At 45.9% G+C, this 14,626-nt stretch overlaps 1 protein-coding gene across 3 annotated transcripts in view; it reads left to right on the plus strand.

Annotated features, from left to right (window-relative positions):
* The first annotated feature begins 50 nt into the window (after window positions 1-50).
* Window positions 51-14,626, plus strand: part of xpc (xeroderma pigmentosum, complementation group C) — a 34,510-nt gene continuing 19,934 nt past the window's right edge. The window contains exons 1-8 of one of the 3 annotated variants that reach the window (XM_078210000.1): window positions 81-417; window positions 4,300-4,510; window positions 5,458-5,549; window positions 7,207-7,327; window positions 10,829-10,913; window positions 11,599-11,756; window positions 13,084-13,204; window positions 13,937-14,026. In XM_078210000.1, coding sequence (XP_078066126.1) covers window positions 279-417; window positions 4,300-4,510; window positions 5,458-5,549; window positions 7,207-7,327; window positions 10,829-10,913; window positions 11,599-11,756; window positions 13,084-13,204; window positions 13,937-14,026 — 1,017 coding nt within the window. In that variant the 5' untranslated portion in view covers window positions 81-278. Of the gene's footprint in view, window positions 418-4,299; window positions 4,511-5,457; window positions 5,550-7,206; window positions 7,332-10,828; window positions 10,914-11,598; window positions 11,757-13,083; window positions 13,205-13,936; window positions 14,027-14,626 lie in introns of all 3 variants that reach the window. The other 2 variants (XM_078210001.1, XM_078210002.1) reach the window with 2 other exon arrangements.

The following is a 14,626-nucleotide window of genomic DNA, read 5'->3' on the forward strand; positions in this document are numbered from 1 at the left end:
GGTTGCTATGGGAACCCGGTCCTCCTGTCGCAGCGCCCCCTGGCGGCTGGGAGGACGCAGTGCGTGCGCATGCGCGCGGTGCAGCTGGCAGCTGCAACCCTGGGGTGTGCGTGGTGGGATCATTGCAAAGCAGCAGAAGCACCGCCCCAATCCTCCGCCCCCTTTCCGGGGGAAGCAGCTGCTGCACGGCCCTGTGTGTATAACTCTCTGCACAAGTAGGGCTCGGAGAACAACCTGGCACTGACTGCACCCTTGCCGAAGTTGTAGGAGGCTCGAAGATGGCCAAGAGGAAAGGGCCAGCAGGCCAGGCTGCCCCTCACACCGGCAGCAAAAGATTCAAGCAAGAAAACAGCAGAGCTAAAGCTGCCAGAGGCTGCCCAGACAAGGGTGCAAAACCCGCCAAGCAGCTGCCTCTTGGTAATTATACCTCAAAGTTGCTCTTGTGTTTTTATGAAGTGGAGCTGCTGGAGTTGGACTGGGGTAAGCACAGTAAGAAGTCTCAACACCAGGTTACAGTCCAACAGGTATATTTGGAATCACGAGCTTTCAGAGCGCTGCCCCTTCATCAGGAGAGAAACCAAAAATCACCTGAGGAAGGAGCAGTGCTCCGAAAGCTCGTGATTCCAAATAAACCTGTTGGACTTTAACCTGGTGCGGTGAGACTTCTTGTGTTTAATACAGGATTTTGCACTAACTAATTTACAAAGTGTCATTAATCAAATGCAGTGTAGTAAATTTGTACCATTAATTTACACCTTCACAACAGCGACAGTGACTTCAGTTTGTGCAAAATATTAGATTATGAAACAAAGAATTGCATTTATTTAGTGCTTTTCACAGTCTCAAGATAACAGAGGATCAAATTTACATGCATGTTGCAGAGATGCAAACAAGAACTATAGTGTAGAGACATTTAATCATCATATAGATGGCAGAAGTAATAATCTAAGAGGTAGAGAGGGGTAAAACTTCCAAATTTTCTAGATGGCCGAATGAGGAAAGAGGTCTTACCGGATGCGGTTCCGGAGCATGAGCTGGGCCAGGTGTCAGTCAGGAAGCATTTAGGGGACAATGATGATAGTATCATAAAGTTGTGGTTAACATTGGGAAGGGATGAAGAGCAATCTAGAGTAAAGATAGTTAATTGGGTAAGATGCGGGGTTAGCAGGGTAACGGGAATATGTGGGGTTACAGGAATAGGGCCTGTGGGGGATTGGGATCAGTGCAGACTCAATGGGCTGAATGGCCTTCTCCTGCACTGTAGGGATTCTATGAGTTGGATCAGATCCAGGAAAATCAGAATTGCAGATTAGCAGACAGAAATATAATGGAACAATGCACTGCCTTTAAAGGCGAGACAGATCAGATAAAATCAGGGTACATTTCCAGGAGAGGAAAGATAGAATAAGCAGAGTCAGAGGTCCCTGGATGACAAAATTGACAAAGTAAAATGAAGCAGGTTGATAATACAACCGTGAACCAGAATGAATATAGAGAGTTCAGAGGGGAAGTGAAAAGAGAAATGAGAAGCAAAGAGAGAGAGAGAGACAGGATTATCAGTTAACATAAAAAGGAATCCAAAGGTTTTCTGTTGGCAGATGAACAGTAAAAGGGCGGTAAAAAGAGTGGGAGTGATTAGGGACCAAAAAGGGGATTTATACATTGAGGTAGAGGGCGTGGCAGAGATATGAAATAAATCCTTTGCATCTGCCTTTACCAAGGATGCCACCAAAGCCATAGTGAAAGAGGAAGTTAAGTCAATGAATGGACAAAGATGTGGTATTAAACAGGATGGCTGTATTTCAAGTTAATAAATCATCAGGACCTGATTAGATATATTCAAGGATAGTAAGGATAAAAATTGTGTGCTACTTTCCATAATCTTCCAATCCTCCTCGGATACAGGCGTATTGCCAGAACACCTTTGTTCACAAATGGGTGCAAGGAAAAACCCAGCAACTCGAGGCCAGTCAGTTTAACCTCAGTGCCGGGAAAGATTTTAGAAATGATTTTCTGAGACAAAATTAGCAGTCATTTGGAGAGTGGATGGATGCAGCTCCAACAACATTCAAGAAGCTCGACACCATCCAGGACAAAGCCACCTGCTTGATTGCTACCCCCTCCACCACTGACACACAGTAGCAGCAGTGTGTACCATCTACAAAATGCATTGCAGGAACTCACCAAGGCACCTTAAGCAGTAACTTCCAAACCCACAACCACTACCATCTGGAAGGATAAGGACAACAGATATCTGGGAGAACCACCACCTGGAAGTTCCCTTCCAAGTCACTCATCACCCTGACTTAGAAACAAATCGCCATTGCTTCACTATCGCTGGGTCAAAATCCTGGAATCCTCTCCCTAACAGCACTATGGGTGTGCTTACACACATGGACTGCAGCGGTTCAAGAAGGCAGCTCACCACCACCTCCTGAAGGGTAACTATGGATGGACAATTAAAGCTGGTCTAGCCAGAGACACCCACATCCTGGAAATAAATAAAAAAAGATGTGAATCAATTAAGGGCTGTCAGCAAGAACTTGTTAAAGGCAAATAGTGTTTAACTAGCTTGATTGAGTTTTTAATTCAATAACAGAGTTAATTAATCCACTTTTTCTAATTTGGAGTTGGATTGGAGAGCTGAGGCTGTTCTCCTTTAGAGAAGAGAAGGTTGAGAGGAGATTTGAAAGTGGTTTTCAAAATTGTTGGTGGGCCTGGACAGAGAAAACATTCCCATTGATGGAAGGGTTCAGAACCAAAGGTACACGAGGCAAATCTTTTTTATGCAATGTGTTGTTAGAGTCAGGAATGCACTATCTGACAGTGTGCTGAATGCAGATTGGATCATTATCTGAACAGAGTTTGTGGGACTAAGGGCAAAAGCAGGACGAGATGAGGTGCTCTTTGCAGAGAGCAGGTATAGATATGATGGACCAAATGGCAGTTACTTTGCTGTAACTGTTCTATTTTTTTTATTTTTATTAGTGCCGCAAGCCACTGCAATGAAGTTACTGTGAAAATTCTATTGAAGGATGTTCAAAAGCGCTTTAAAACCATCCTCCTGACTTTCTCTCTGTAATCTTGCAGATAATAATTCAATTTTCTCTTGAAAGCCCCATTGAAGTTTCCTCTGTCACACTCTGACAGTGCATTCCAAATCCTAACCACTCACTGTGTGAATCTGTCTCCACCACACTTTCAGACAGTACATTCCAGATCCTAACCACTCGCTGTGTGAATCTGTCTCCACCACACTCTCAGACAGTGTATTCCCGATCCTGACCACTCGCTGGTTGAGAATGTTTCTCCTCGTGTCTCCGTTGCTTCTTTTGCCAATTACCTTAAATCTGTGTCACAGAATACTACAGTGCAGAAGAGGCCCTTTGGCCCACTGATTCTGCACCAACGCATGCAATGCCCTGACCAGCCCACCTAATCCCACTTCCCAGCACTTGGCCGATAGCCTTGAATGTTATGATGTGCCAAGTACTCATCCAGGTACTTTTTAAAGGATGTGAGGCATCCCGCCTCCACCACCCTCCCAGGCAGTGCATTCCAGACCGTCTCCACCCTCTGAGTAAAAAGGTTTTTCCCTCAAATCCTCCCACCCCTCACTTTTAATTTGTGTCCCCTTGTAAATGACCGTTCAACTAAGGGGAACAGCTGCTCCCTATCCACCCTGGTCTGTGCCCCTCATAATCTTGTACACCTCAATCAGGTCGCCCCTCAGTCTTCTTTGCTCCAACGAAAACAACCCAAGCCTTTCCAACCTCTCTTCATGACTTAAATGTTCCATCCCAGGCAACATCCTGGTGAATCTCCGAATCGTCCTCTCGTTCTCGATCCTTCCACCAATGGGAACAGTTTCTCTCCATCCACCCTATTCAGACCCATCATGATTTTGAATGCCTTGGTCAAATCAACTCTCAACCTTCTCCAAGGAAAACTTCTCCAATCAATATGTGTAACTGAAGTTCCGCATCCCCGAAACCATTCTTGTGAATCTTTGCTGCACCCTCTTCTCTGCAGTGTGTCACCCAGGACTTGATGCAAGACTGCAGTTGGGAGTGAACCAGTGTTTTATATCAATTTAAAATAACTTTCTTGCTCTTTCCTGTGTAGGCCTGGGATGGTTAAGGACATCAGGTTTCCTTCACTAAGGGGACACTGGTGAAGCAGTTGGGTTTTCATGGCCATTTTCTGCTGTCAGAACCATTTGACTTCTGTCGCTAATTATAAAAACAGCTGTTAATTTTCTTGAGCTCTGATCCCTCCTGTCATTCTCCTGATGAACAGATGATGATAGCCAGGACTTTGAACCTGAAAAGCCTCCGTCGAAAGCCAAAGTCCGTGGAAAAGGAGCAGCGAGGCCGGTGGTTTGCCCGACCCTTGGGGATAATATCACCAGAGGGAAAAAACCATCAAAGGCCAGGGGGAGGGAAGGATGTCTCCCAGTCAAGGAAGAAGGTGGCAAAGAGATGAAATGCAGTGCAGCTTCCACTGGGAGGTAGGCTTTACACTATTCCTCAAATGAAGGGAACAGAACTGTAACCGGTTGTTATTCAAGGTGCAGACTCGATGGGCTGAAGGGCCGACTGTGTGCTGTATGATTCTATGATTCTAAAGTTGCTGGGTGGAGTGGGGGATAAGTCCACACCATCTCACTCTCAGACTCTCAGTTTGCTGTACCGCCAATTGGTTCACTCCCATTTACACAAAAAGTAAAAGTTAATTTTATTTATTATTCACAAGTGGGCTTACATTAACACTGCAATGAAGTTACTGTGAAAATCCCCCAGTCGCCACACTCTGGCGCCTGTTTGGGTACACTGAGGGAGAATTTAGCACGGCCAATGCACCTAATCAGCACGTCTTTCCAATTGTGGGAGGAAACCAGAGCACCCGGAGGAAACCCACGCAGACACGAGGAGAACATGCAAACTGGACACAAACAGTGACCCAAGTGGGGAATCGAACCCGGGTCCCTGGTGCTGTGAGGCAGCAGCTCGAACCCACTGTGCCACAACTGAGCATGTTTAGCTGAGCACATTTAATAACATTAAATGAGCAGATGTAATTAAATTAGGGCAGAGAGCTCCAAAGAATTTTGATACATGTTTCCTGTTATATCAGCAGCATTAAGATGTCCAGGAATTTGAAAGCCGGAGTTATGTCAGCCAGATGAGTTATTTATTGTGGGAAAAGGAATCATTTCTTCATTTCACAATAAAAATTAGTGATAACTGGTGCTGCGGTTAGAGAGTTGCCTTTCCTTCACGTATTCAATGACAGCTGGATTTACAAGAACTGAGGTTTATTTTAACTGCATTGTTACCAGTCCAGAGGAAGGATTTCAGCACAACACAGGCAGGGAATGAAATAGGCAGCTGCTCCTCTCAGTACGTTGGATCGAATGGTGTTCACATTGTGTCTCACATCGGCTTTTCATGTCAGTTTGATAGACCCATTGAACAAGCAGAAAGAGGACAGTTCCCAGGAGGATGACAGTACAGAGGACAGTGAAGATGAGTGGGAGGAAGTAGAAGGTAAGTGACCAATTCATGACAAATGGGAGGTAATCTAACCTGACCCACTAGGCAGGGTCAACAGAGATTCAATCTGGTTTAGAATCAGCACTAATTTAAGGACCATTTCCTGACCTCGTCCCGGAAACCTGAGATGGGGACAGTGTAGAGGGAGCTTTACTCTGTATCTAACCCCGTGCTGTACCTGTCCTGGGAGTGTTTGATGGGGGACAGTGTAGAGGGAGCTTTACTCTGTATCTAACCCCGTGCTGTACCTGTCCTGGGAGTGTTTGATGGGGACAGTGTAGAGGGAGCTTTACTCTGTATCTAACCCCGTGCTGTACCTGTCCTGGGAGTGTTTGATGGGGGACAGTGTAGAGGGAGCTTTACTCTGTACCTAACCCCGTGCTGTACCTGTCCTGGGAGTGTTTGATGGGGGACAGTGTAGAGGGAGCTTTACTCTGTATCTAACCCCGTGCTGTACCTGTCCTGGGAGTGTTTGATGGGGACAGTGTAGAGGGAGCTTTACTCTGTATCTAACCCCGTGCTGTACCTGTCCTGGGAGTGTTTGATGGGGGACAGTGTAGAGGGAGCTTTACTCTGTACCTAACCCCGTGCTGTACCTGTCCTGGGAGTGTTTGATGGGGACAGTGTAGAGGGGGCTTTACTCTGGTATCTAACCCCGTGCTGTACCTGTCCTGGGAGTGTTTGATGTGGACAGTGTAGAGGGAGCTTTACTCTGTATCTAACCCCGTGCTGTACCTGTCCTGGGAGTGTTTGATGGGGGACAGTGTAGAGGGAGCTTTACTCTGTATCTAACCCCGTGCTGTACCTGTCCTGGAAGTGTTTGATGGGGACAGTGTAGAGGGAGCTTTACTCTGTATCTAACCCCGTGCTGTACCTGTCCTGGAAGTGTTTGATGGGGCAGTGTAGAGGGGGCTTTACTCTGGTATCTAACCCCGTGCTGTACCTGTCCTGGCAGTATTTGATGGGGACAGTGTAGAAGGGGCTTTACTCTGTATCTAACCCCGTGCTGTACCTGTCCTGGAAATGTTTGATGGGGGACAGTGTAGAGGGAGCTTTACTCTGTATCTAACCCCGTGCTGTACCTGTCCTGGAAGTGTTTGATGGGGACAGTGTAGAGGGAGCTTTACTCTGTATCTAACCCCGTGCTGTACCTGTCCTGGGAGTGTTTGATGGGGACAGTGTAGAGGGAGCTTTACTCTGTATCTAACCCCGTGCTGTACCTGTCCTGGGAGTGTTTGATGGGGACAGTGTAAAGGGAGCTTTACTCTGTATCTAACACCGTGCTGTACCCGTCCTGGGAGTGTTGGATGGGGACAGTGTAGAGGGAGCTTTACTCTGTATCTAACCCCGTGCTGTACCTGTCCTGGGAGTGTTTGATGGGGGACAGTGTAGAGGGAGCTTTACCCTGTATCTAACACCGTGCTGTACCTGTCCTGGGAGTGTTGGATGGGGACAGTGTAGAGGGAGCTTTACTCTGATGCTGGGTCTGACGTATCTTCAGTCACAGTGTGTGGGGTAATAGTGGCTTCGCTCTCGTGCTATGAGAGTGAAACATTGCTTGATGTTGGAGTCCTGATCAGACAGTTGAGTGACAGCCAATGGTACCATGTGACCCAGAGTTTAATTTCCCTTTGTTTCCCTTTCCTCGCAGAGCTCCAGAACGTTATGCCAGAGGAACCATCGGTCTGCCCCTTCCCTGAACCCACCCTTCCTGCAAAGCCACTGGAGATTGAAATTGAAAGTCCAGCACGTGCCAAGAAAAGAGAGAGGAGGCCTGTGACTTATCACCTTACAATTTACTACTGTCCTTATTATAATGCAGCCTGATAGCTTCTCTCTCTCCCCACCCCCCTTCATCCAACTCTCTGAGCCAGAACATCTTGAGTTCGAGTCACACTCTAGAGACACAAGCCATAATCCAGGCTGACACCACCTCCACCCCAAGGGTCAGCACTGAGGAAGCACTGCACTATCAGGTGTTATCTTTCAGTTCGGTGAAGGTCCAGAACAAGGGACCGTAGTGTTAACGTTAGAGCCAGGCCATTCAGGAGTAACGTCAGGAACCACACATTCACAAGAAGAGTGGTGGAAACCTGAAACTCTCTCCCAGAAAGCTTTTGAGGTTGGGGATAATTGGGAATGTCCCTGCAGATTGGAGGGTAGCTCCAATGTCAATGGATCTTTGTTAGTAATGGCTACGAAGGAATAGGGAATCAAGGCAGGGAGATGGAGTTGAACTTTTGATTAGCCCTGTTCCCACTGAATCCCATTCGTGGGACATGAGCATTGCTGGCTGGCCAGCATTTATTGGAGGGCAATTGAGAGTCAACATTGCTGTGGTTCTGGAGTCACATGTAGGCCAGACTGGGTAAGGACGGCAGATTTCCTTCCCTAAAGAACACTAGTGAACCAGATGGGTTTTTCCGACAATGGTTTCATGGTCATCAGTAGATTCTTAATTCCAGATATTTATGTTAAATTCAAATTCCACCATCTGCCGTGGCGGGATTCGAACCCGGGCCCCCAGAACATTAGCTGAGTTTCTGGATTCATAGTCTAGCGATAATACCACTCGGCCATCGCCTACCCAAGGCTGATTGACCTCGTCCTGTTCCTGTTGTTGGATAAGATTTTAAAATGTCTCTGTTTCACTCAAAGTTTAAGATCCTGTGATTCGATTGGACAAAGAACAGGGATTTTCCCTTGGTGTCCTGGTTAACATTATTCCCTCAACACCTTAAACATACTCCCTGCTCATGGACTGATTTCCAAGCATAGCGCTGCAGTGGCCGAAATATCTTTGCTGATTAACAGTACTTTTACTTCAAAAAGTAATTAATGAGGAGACTTTGCAAAGACACGGTACAAAATAGAAGCGACTGCATCGAAACAGACCTTTCAATACCCACACCATGCCAATGCTTCCTTCCTCTTCAAACCCTAATGACTTAAAGTCTTGCTCGGAAAAGACCTGTGGATTCAGGTCCCACTCCAGAGCCTTGAGCACATTTAAGAGTTTCTATAGATATGTGAAGAGAGAGAGGTTGGTAAAGACAAATGTCTTTACCCCTACAGACAGAAACAGGGGAATGTATAATAGGGACAAAGAAATGGCCGAGCAACTGAATACACACTTTGGTTCTGTCTTCACAAAAGAGGAAACAAATCAGATGCCAGAAATGTTGGAGAATGCAAGATTTAGTGAGAGGGAAGAACTGAAGGAGATCAATATTAGTAGAGAAATTATGCTGGGAAAATTGATGGGATTGAAGGCGGATAAATCCCCAGGGCCTGATAATCTACATCCCTGAGTACTTAAGGAAGTGGAAATAGTGGATGCATTGGTGGTCATCTTCCAGGATTCTTATAGGGAACAGTCCCTGCAGATTGGAGGGTAGCTAATGTCACTCCAATATTCAAAAAGGAAGTAGAGAGAAAACAGAATTATAGACCAGTAAGCTTAACATCGGTAGTGGGGAAAATTCTCGAATCCATTATGAAGGACTTTATGGCAGAGCGTTTAGAAAGCAGTGGCAGGATCAGACAGACAGCATGGATTTATGAAGGGGAAATCATGCTTGACAAATCTGCTGGAATTATTTGAAGATGTAATTAGTAGAGTTAACAAGGGGGAGCCAGTCGATGAGATATATTTGGACTTTCAGAAAGCGTTTGACAAAGTCCTGCATAAGAGATTATCGTGCAAGATTAAAGCGCATGGGATTGGGGGAAGTGTATTGAGATGGATAGAAAACTGGTCGGCAGAGAGGAAACAAAGAGTAGGAATTAATGGGTGCTTTTCAAATTGGTAGGCAGTAACTAGTGGGTGCCACAGGGATCGGTGCTGGGACCCCAGCTATTCACAATATATAATGATTTGGATGAAGGATCAAAACATAACATCTCAAAGTTTGCAGATGATACCAAGTTGGGTGGGAGGGTGAACTGTGACGAGGATGCAGAGATCCTTCAGAATGATCTGGACAGGTTGGGTGAGTGGGCCAATCAATGGCAGATGCAGTATAATTTGGATAAGTGTGAGGTTATTCACTTTGGAAGCAAAAACAAGAAGGCAGATTACTACCTGAATGGCTGTAAATTGGGAGAGGGGAGTGTGCAATGGGACCTGGGTGTCCTTGTGCACCAGTCACTGAAGGTAAGCATGCAGGTGCAGCAGGCGGTAAAGAAGGCAAATGATTTGTTGGCCTTCATTGCGAGAGGTTTCGAGTACAGGAGCAGGGATGTGTTGTTGCAATTATACAGGGCCTTGGTGAGGTCACACCTGAGTATTGTGTGCAGTTTTGGTCTCCTTTTCTGAGGAAGGATGTTCTTGCTCTCGAGGGAGTGCAGCGAAGGTTTACCAGGCTGATTCCGGGGATGGCGGGACTGATGTATGAGGAGAGATTGACTAGGTTAGGATTGTTTTTGCTGGAGTTCAGACTAATGAGGGGGGATCTCATAGAGACTTATAAAATTCTAACAGGACTAGACAGGGTAGATGCAGAGAGGATGTTCCCGATGGTGGGAGAGTCCAGAACCAGGGTCACAGTCTGAGAATTCAGGGTGGATCATTTAGGACGGAGGTGAGGAGACATTTCTTTGCCCAAAGAGTGGTGAGCCTGTGGAATTCATTACCACAGGAAGTAGTTGATCCCAAAACATTGAATGTATTCAAGAGGCGGCTGGATATAGCACTTGGGGCGAATGGGATCAAAGGTTATGGGGAAAAAGCAGGATTAGGCTATTGAGTTGGACGATCAGCCATGATCGTAATGAATGGCAGAACAAGCTCAAAGGGCCAAAAGGCCTTCTCCTGCTCCTATCTTCTGTGTTTCTATGAGACCCCCAGTGCTAGTATTGAGGGTGTGCTGCACTGCCGGAGGTGTCATGTTTGAGATGTTCAAGTGAGGACCTGTCTGCTTATTCAGATGGATGTAAAAGAAACACAGAGCAGTATTTTAAAGAAGAGTGTGGAAGTTTTCCCCAGTGTCCTGGACCAACATTGATCCCTTAACCAACACTGTCTGGTTATTACCATATTGCTGTTTGTGGGATCTTGCTGTGTAAACATTAGCTGCTGCATTTCCTACATTACCACAGTGACTACATTTCAACGGTATTTCAATGGCTTTGAAAAGCTGTGGGACGTCCAGTGGTCTGGACAGGCACTATATAAATGCAGATTGTCTTTCCTGTTACGTGAACATTTTATGATGAATTAAAATTCCAATCCATTTTGTTCCTAACTTTAAATCCACTGCTTTGTCAAACAGAGAGAAGAGGCAGGCTCAGTTTGAAGACTATCTCCGCCGAATGATTAACCGTTTTACTAGGAATCTGCGTGTGGACATTCACAAGGTATGTGCATGAACTGCAGCGGTTCAAGAAGGGGGCTCAGCACCACCTGTACCAAAGAGAAAGCATGTGTCCGATGGGATTGTTGTCTGCTGCATCATACTTTGATTCTGTACACACCTATTGGACAGGCTGCGACTCTTTTCTCTGGATAAGAAATTGAGGCGTGCTTTCGTCGAGGTCACTGACTTTTGAAAGGGTTTGACAGGGTAAATGTAGAAAAGATGTTGCCACTTGTGGGGGAGACCAGAACTAGTGGCTTCAAGTATAACTTAGTCAGTAATAAATCCAGGCAGGAATCGGGGAGAAAATTCTTTACCCATGGGGAGTGGGGAGAATGTGGGATTCGCTCCCACGGGGAGTGGGGAGAATGTGGGACTCGCTCCCACGGGGAGTGGGGAGAATGTGGGACTCGCTCCCACGGGGAGTGGGGAGAATGTGGGACTCGCTCCCACGGGGAGTGGTTGAGGTGAATACTATCGATACATTTAAGGGGAAATTGGATAAACACATGAGGGAGAAAGGAATTGGAGCTTACATTGATGGGGTAGGAGGAGGTTCATTGATGCTAGCATTGACTTGTAGGGCCGAATGGCTTGTTTCTTTGTTGCGAATAGTATGATCAATACTATTGGGTCAATTATTGAATTTGCCACCTTGGATCTTTTGGTTGTTTTCTCTGCTGCAGGTGCATCTTCTGTGTTTGTTGGCCAGTGGTATGTTCCGGAACAGGACATGCAATGAGCCGGAACTTTGGGCTATGGCGCTGTCCCTGATACCTACCAATCTCGCCACGGTGCCAGGTGGTAGTGTGGAGATTCCATACATCTCAAAGCTGCTCAAGTGGTAAGCCAATGGGACTGGCCTATTCATCACCTCCCAAGGTGACCAGAAGCTTGGTATGAAGATTCAAGGAGGAGAGAGAGAGGTTTATGGAGGGAATTCCAGAGCTTAGAGCCTCAGGCAGCTGAAGGCACAGCCTCCAAACGGTGGAGTGATTAAAATCAGAGATGCTCAAAGGTCAGGATTGGAAGTATCCAGATATTTCAGGAGCTGGTGATGCTGGAGGAGGTTATAGAGGGGGAGGCCATAGAGGGATTTGAAAACATGGTTGAGAATTTTAAAATTGAGGTATTTGTACCATGAAAGTGAGCAAGCTTTAGTGGTGAACAACCTTCCTACTAACCAGAGTTGAAAAGTTCCGAGAAATTGATTCCTGTTGAATCCAGTCCTGGTGTTAGCTCTTTGTGTATACCCCTTCCCCTCACAGTCATAATGAGCCACTGGGAGATAGCCCAGACTCAGTTTGTGCTGAGCTGATTGAACTTGATGTGAAATTAGTCCAATTTCCTTGGCCTTTTCTCCAGAAATAGCTGGCATCGTCATGGTTACTCCTTTCTGTACCATTCCCAATGCAGAAACATCCTTCCCATGTTGACCTTTATCTCGAGGGGGATGGAATACAAAGGCGAGAACGCGATGCTTCAGCGTACAGAGCTTTGATCAGACTGCAGCTGGAGTGACTGGGTTCAAATCTGACCTCTTCCACTATCGTGAGCTTCTATCTGATAGAATTCTATTGGGCTAAAGAGGTTAAATTATAAGGTCAGTTTACAAAGACTAATCTTTTATTCCCTGGAGTTTCGGTGGGTTGAGGAGTGATCTGATCGAGGTGATCAAGGTGATTAAAGAATTCGATAGGGTCCATCAAGAAAAACAATTTCCTCCAATGGAGAGAGTCCAGAACAAGGGTGCAGAACCATGAAATGAGAGCCAGGCCGTTCAGTGGTGATGTTAAGAAGCACTTCCTCACGCAAAGGGGAGTGGGAATCTGGAACCCTCTACCTTAGAAGGCTGTTATGGTTGGGGTTAATTGGAAATTTCAAGTCTGAGGTTGATAGATTTTTGTTGGCTGAGTGCATTGAGGATAATGGAGCAAAGCTTGGGTAAATGTCGTTGAGGTACAGGTCAGCCATGATCGAATTGAATGGAGGTACAAGTTTGAGGGGCTGAATGGCCTCATTCTGTCCCTTTGGCTAGAAATATAGAGGATTCCACGAGGTCGCTGGTCCAAGCCTGGTAGAACAAACATATTTTCATCTCAGCTTTGTCCGTCCAGCAATGCAGCCCAGTATCTGTTATCACCATTAACTTTAGTTTCTCTTTTTTACAGGTTTGTATCAGCCTTTGATATTGATCCTTCCCTCCCCAGTGATGAGACGGACTCTCTGTTCACAGTGATGAAGAGGAGATTCAGCAGCCATTCTGCAAGGAACGAGCAAGAAATGGTTCATGTGTGTATTCTCTGTGTAACCGGCAACAGTGTATCTCTGAGCTTCCTGTACTCCAGACCCCAAGTGAATAGGATTTCCTGCTCCTCTAACTCGCTCTTCATCATAGTAAATGACCACAAACCCTTGTTGGGGCTTTCTCTCTCTCTCCCCCTCCTCTCTCTCTCTCGCCCCTGCCTCTCTCTCCCCCTCGCCCCTGCCCCTCTCTCCCCCTCGCCCCTCTCCCCCTCGCCCCTGCCCCTCTCTCCCCCTCCTCTCTCTCTCGCCCCTGCCCCTCTCTCCCCCTACTCTCTCATTTCGCCTCTACTTTTTCCCATCTCTTTCTAACACTCTCCCTTTTTCTGCTCCCCCGTTGCTCTCTCTCCCTGTCCTTTGTCTTTCTTTCTGTGCCCCTCCCTCCTTGTTCTGTCTCTCTCTCTCTCTCTCTCAAGCCTCCACCCCAAGGTCAGCTGAGACCTTCATTCCCCTCACTTCACCTGAGTGTAACATTCGGCCATTTCCAGTCTCAGAAGTCACTTACAACAGGAAAAGAGCTAAAAGCTATTTCTTGTTATTTTGACAATGAGACGCAGCAGAAAGAAATGATTAACGCTGGGATATTGGAGGGATTTGAGATCACAAGCAAACCCCAACAGTAAATGAACTTGATTGTTTGAAGGTTTTGTACTTTTCTATTATTTGCACACTGTGTTTCCCAGTCGCTGTGATCTTATCGAGCTGGTTTTGTTTTAACAGTTGTTTCTAATCACCCTGCGATGTCTGCCCTTGGTATCACGCCTTGTGATTTCACTTCAACCTGTTCCATTTAAAGAAAGTTTGAAAGCGGTAAGAAACTCACCCCAATTATGTTCATTTCATTTTTTTTTCCGTCAGATTCTTAGGAATTCTTAGGAGGGGGATTCATCCAGTACCTTGATTCTGCTCTATTCGATTTATCTGTGTCACTTCCATAATTCTTAATATTCTCACTCGACCAAAACCTAGCAATCACATTTGTTAGGGACCGGACCAGAAACTCCAAGATATATTATGCAGTTAGCCTCGACCCCAACTTTTGCATTTGATTTTGGCATTCGGGTGAGCATAAGATATTTCACTCCAGGTATGATTCAAGTGACCCATGAAGAAGCTTTTATTAAAATGAACTTTATTTAAGAACACAGTTAGAATATAACAAAAAGAATTAGCGTAACTTTTACCAATCGGCAAAGTATAATTCTTAACAGCTAGCTACCTCTGTTGTTCCAATTTAAAGCCATACCCCATAGACATCCATCCTTGTTCAGAATTAGTTGGCAAATTCTTACATAATGTTAGATTTTCAGCTTTTTAACACTTCCGGACACAGATCCAGACAGCAGTTTCCAAAGAAGGATAGATCCTCAAAACAGCAAAACTTCAGTGAAGTAAAACGTAGTTTCTGGC

Source organism: Mustelus asterias, chromosome 3 (genome assembly GCF_964213995.1).
Source record: "Mustelus asterias chromosome 3, sMusAst1.hap1.1, whole genome shotgun sequence".
NCBI lineage: Eukaryota > Metazoa > Chordata > Chondrichthyes > Carcharhiniformes > Triakidae > Mustelus > Mustelus asterias.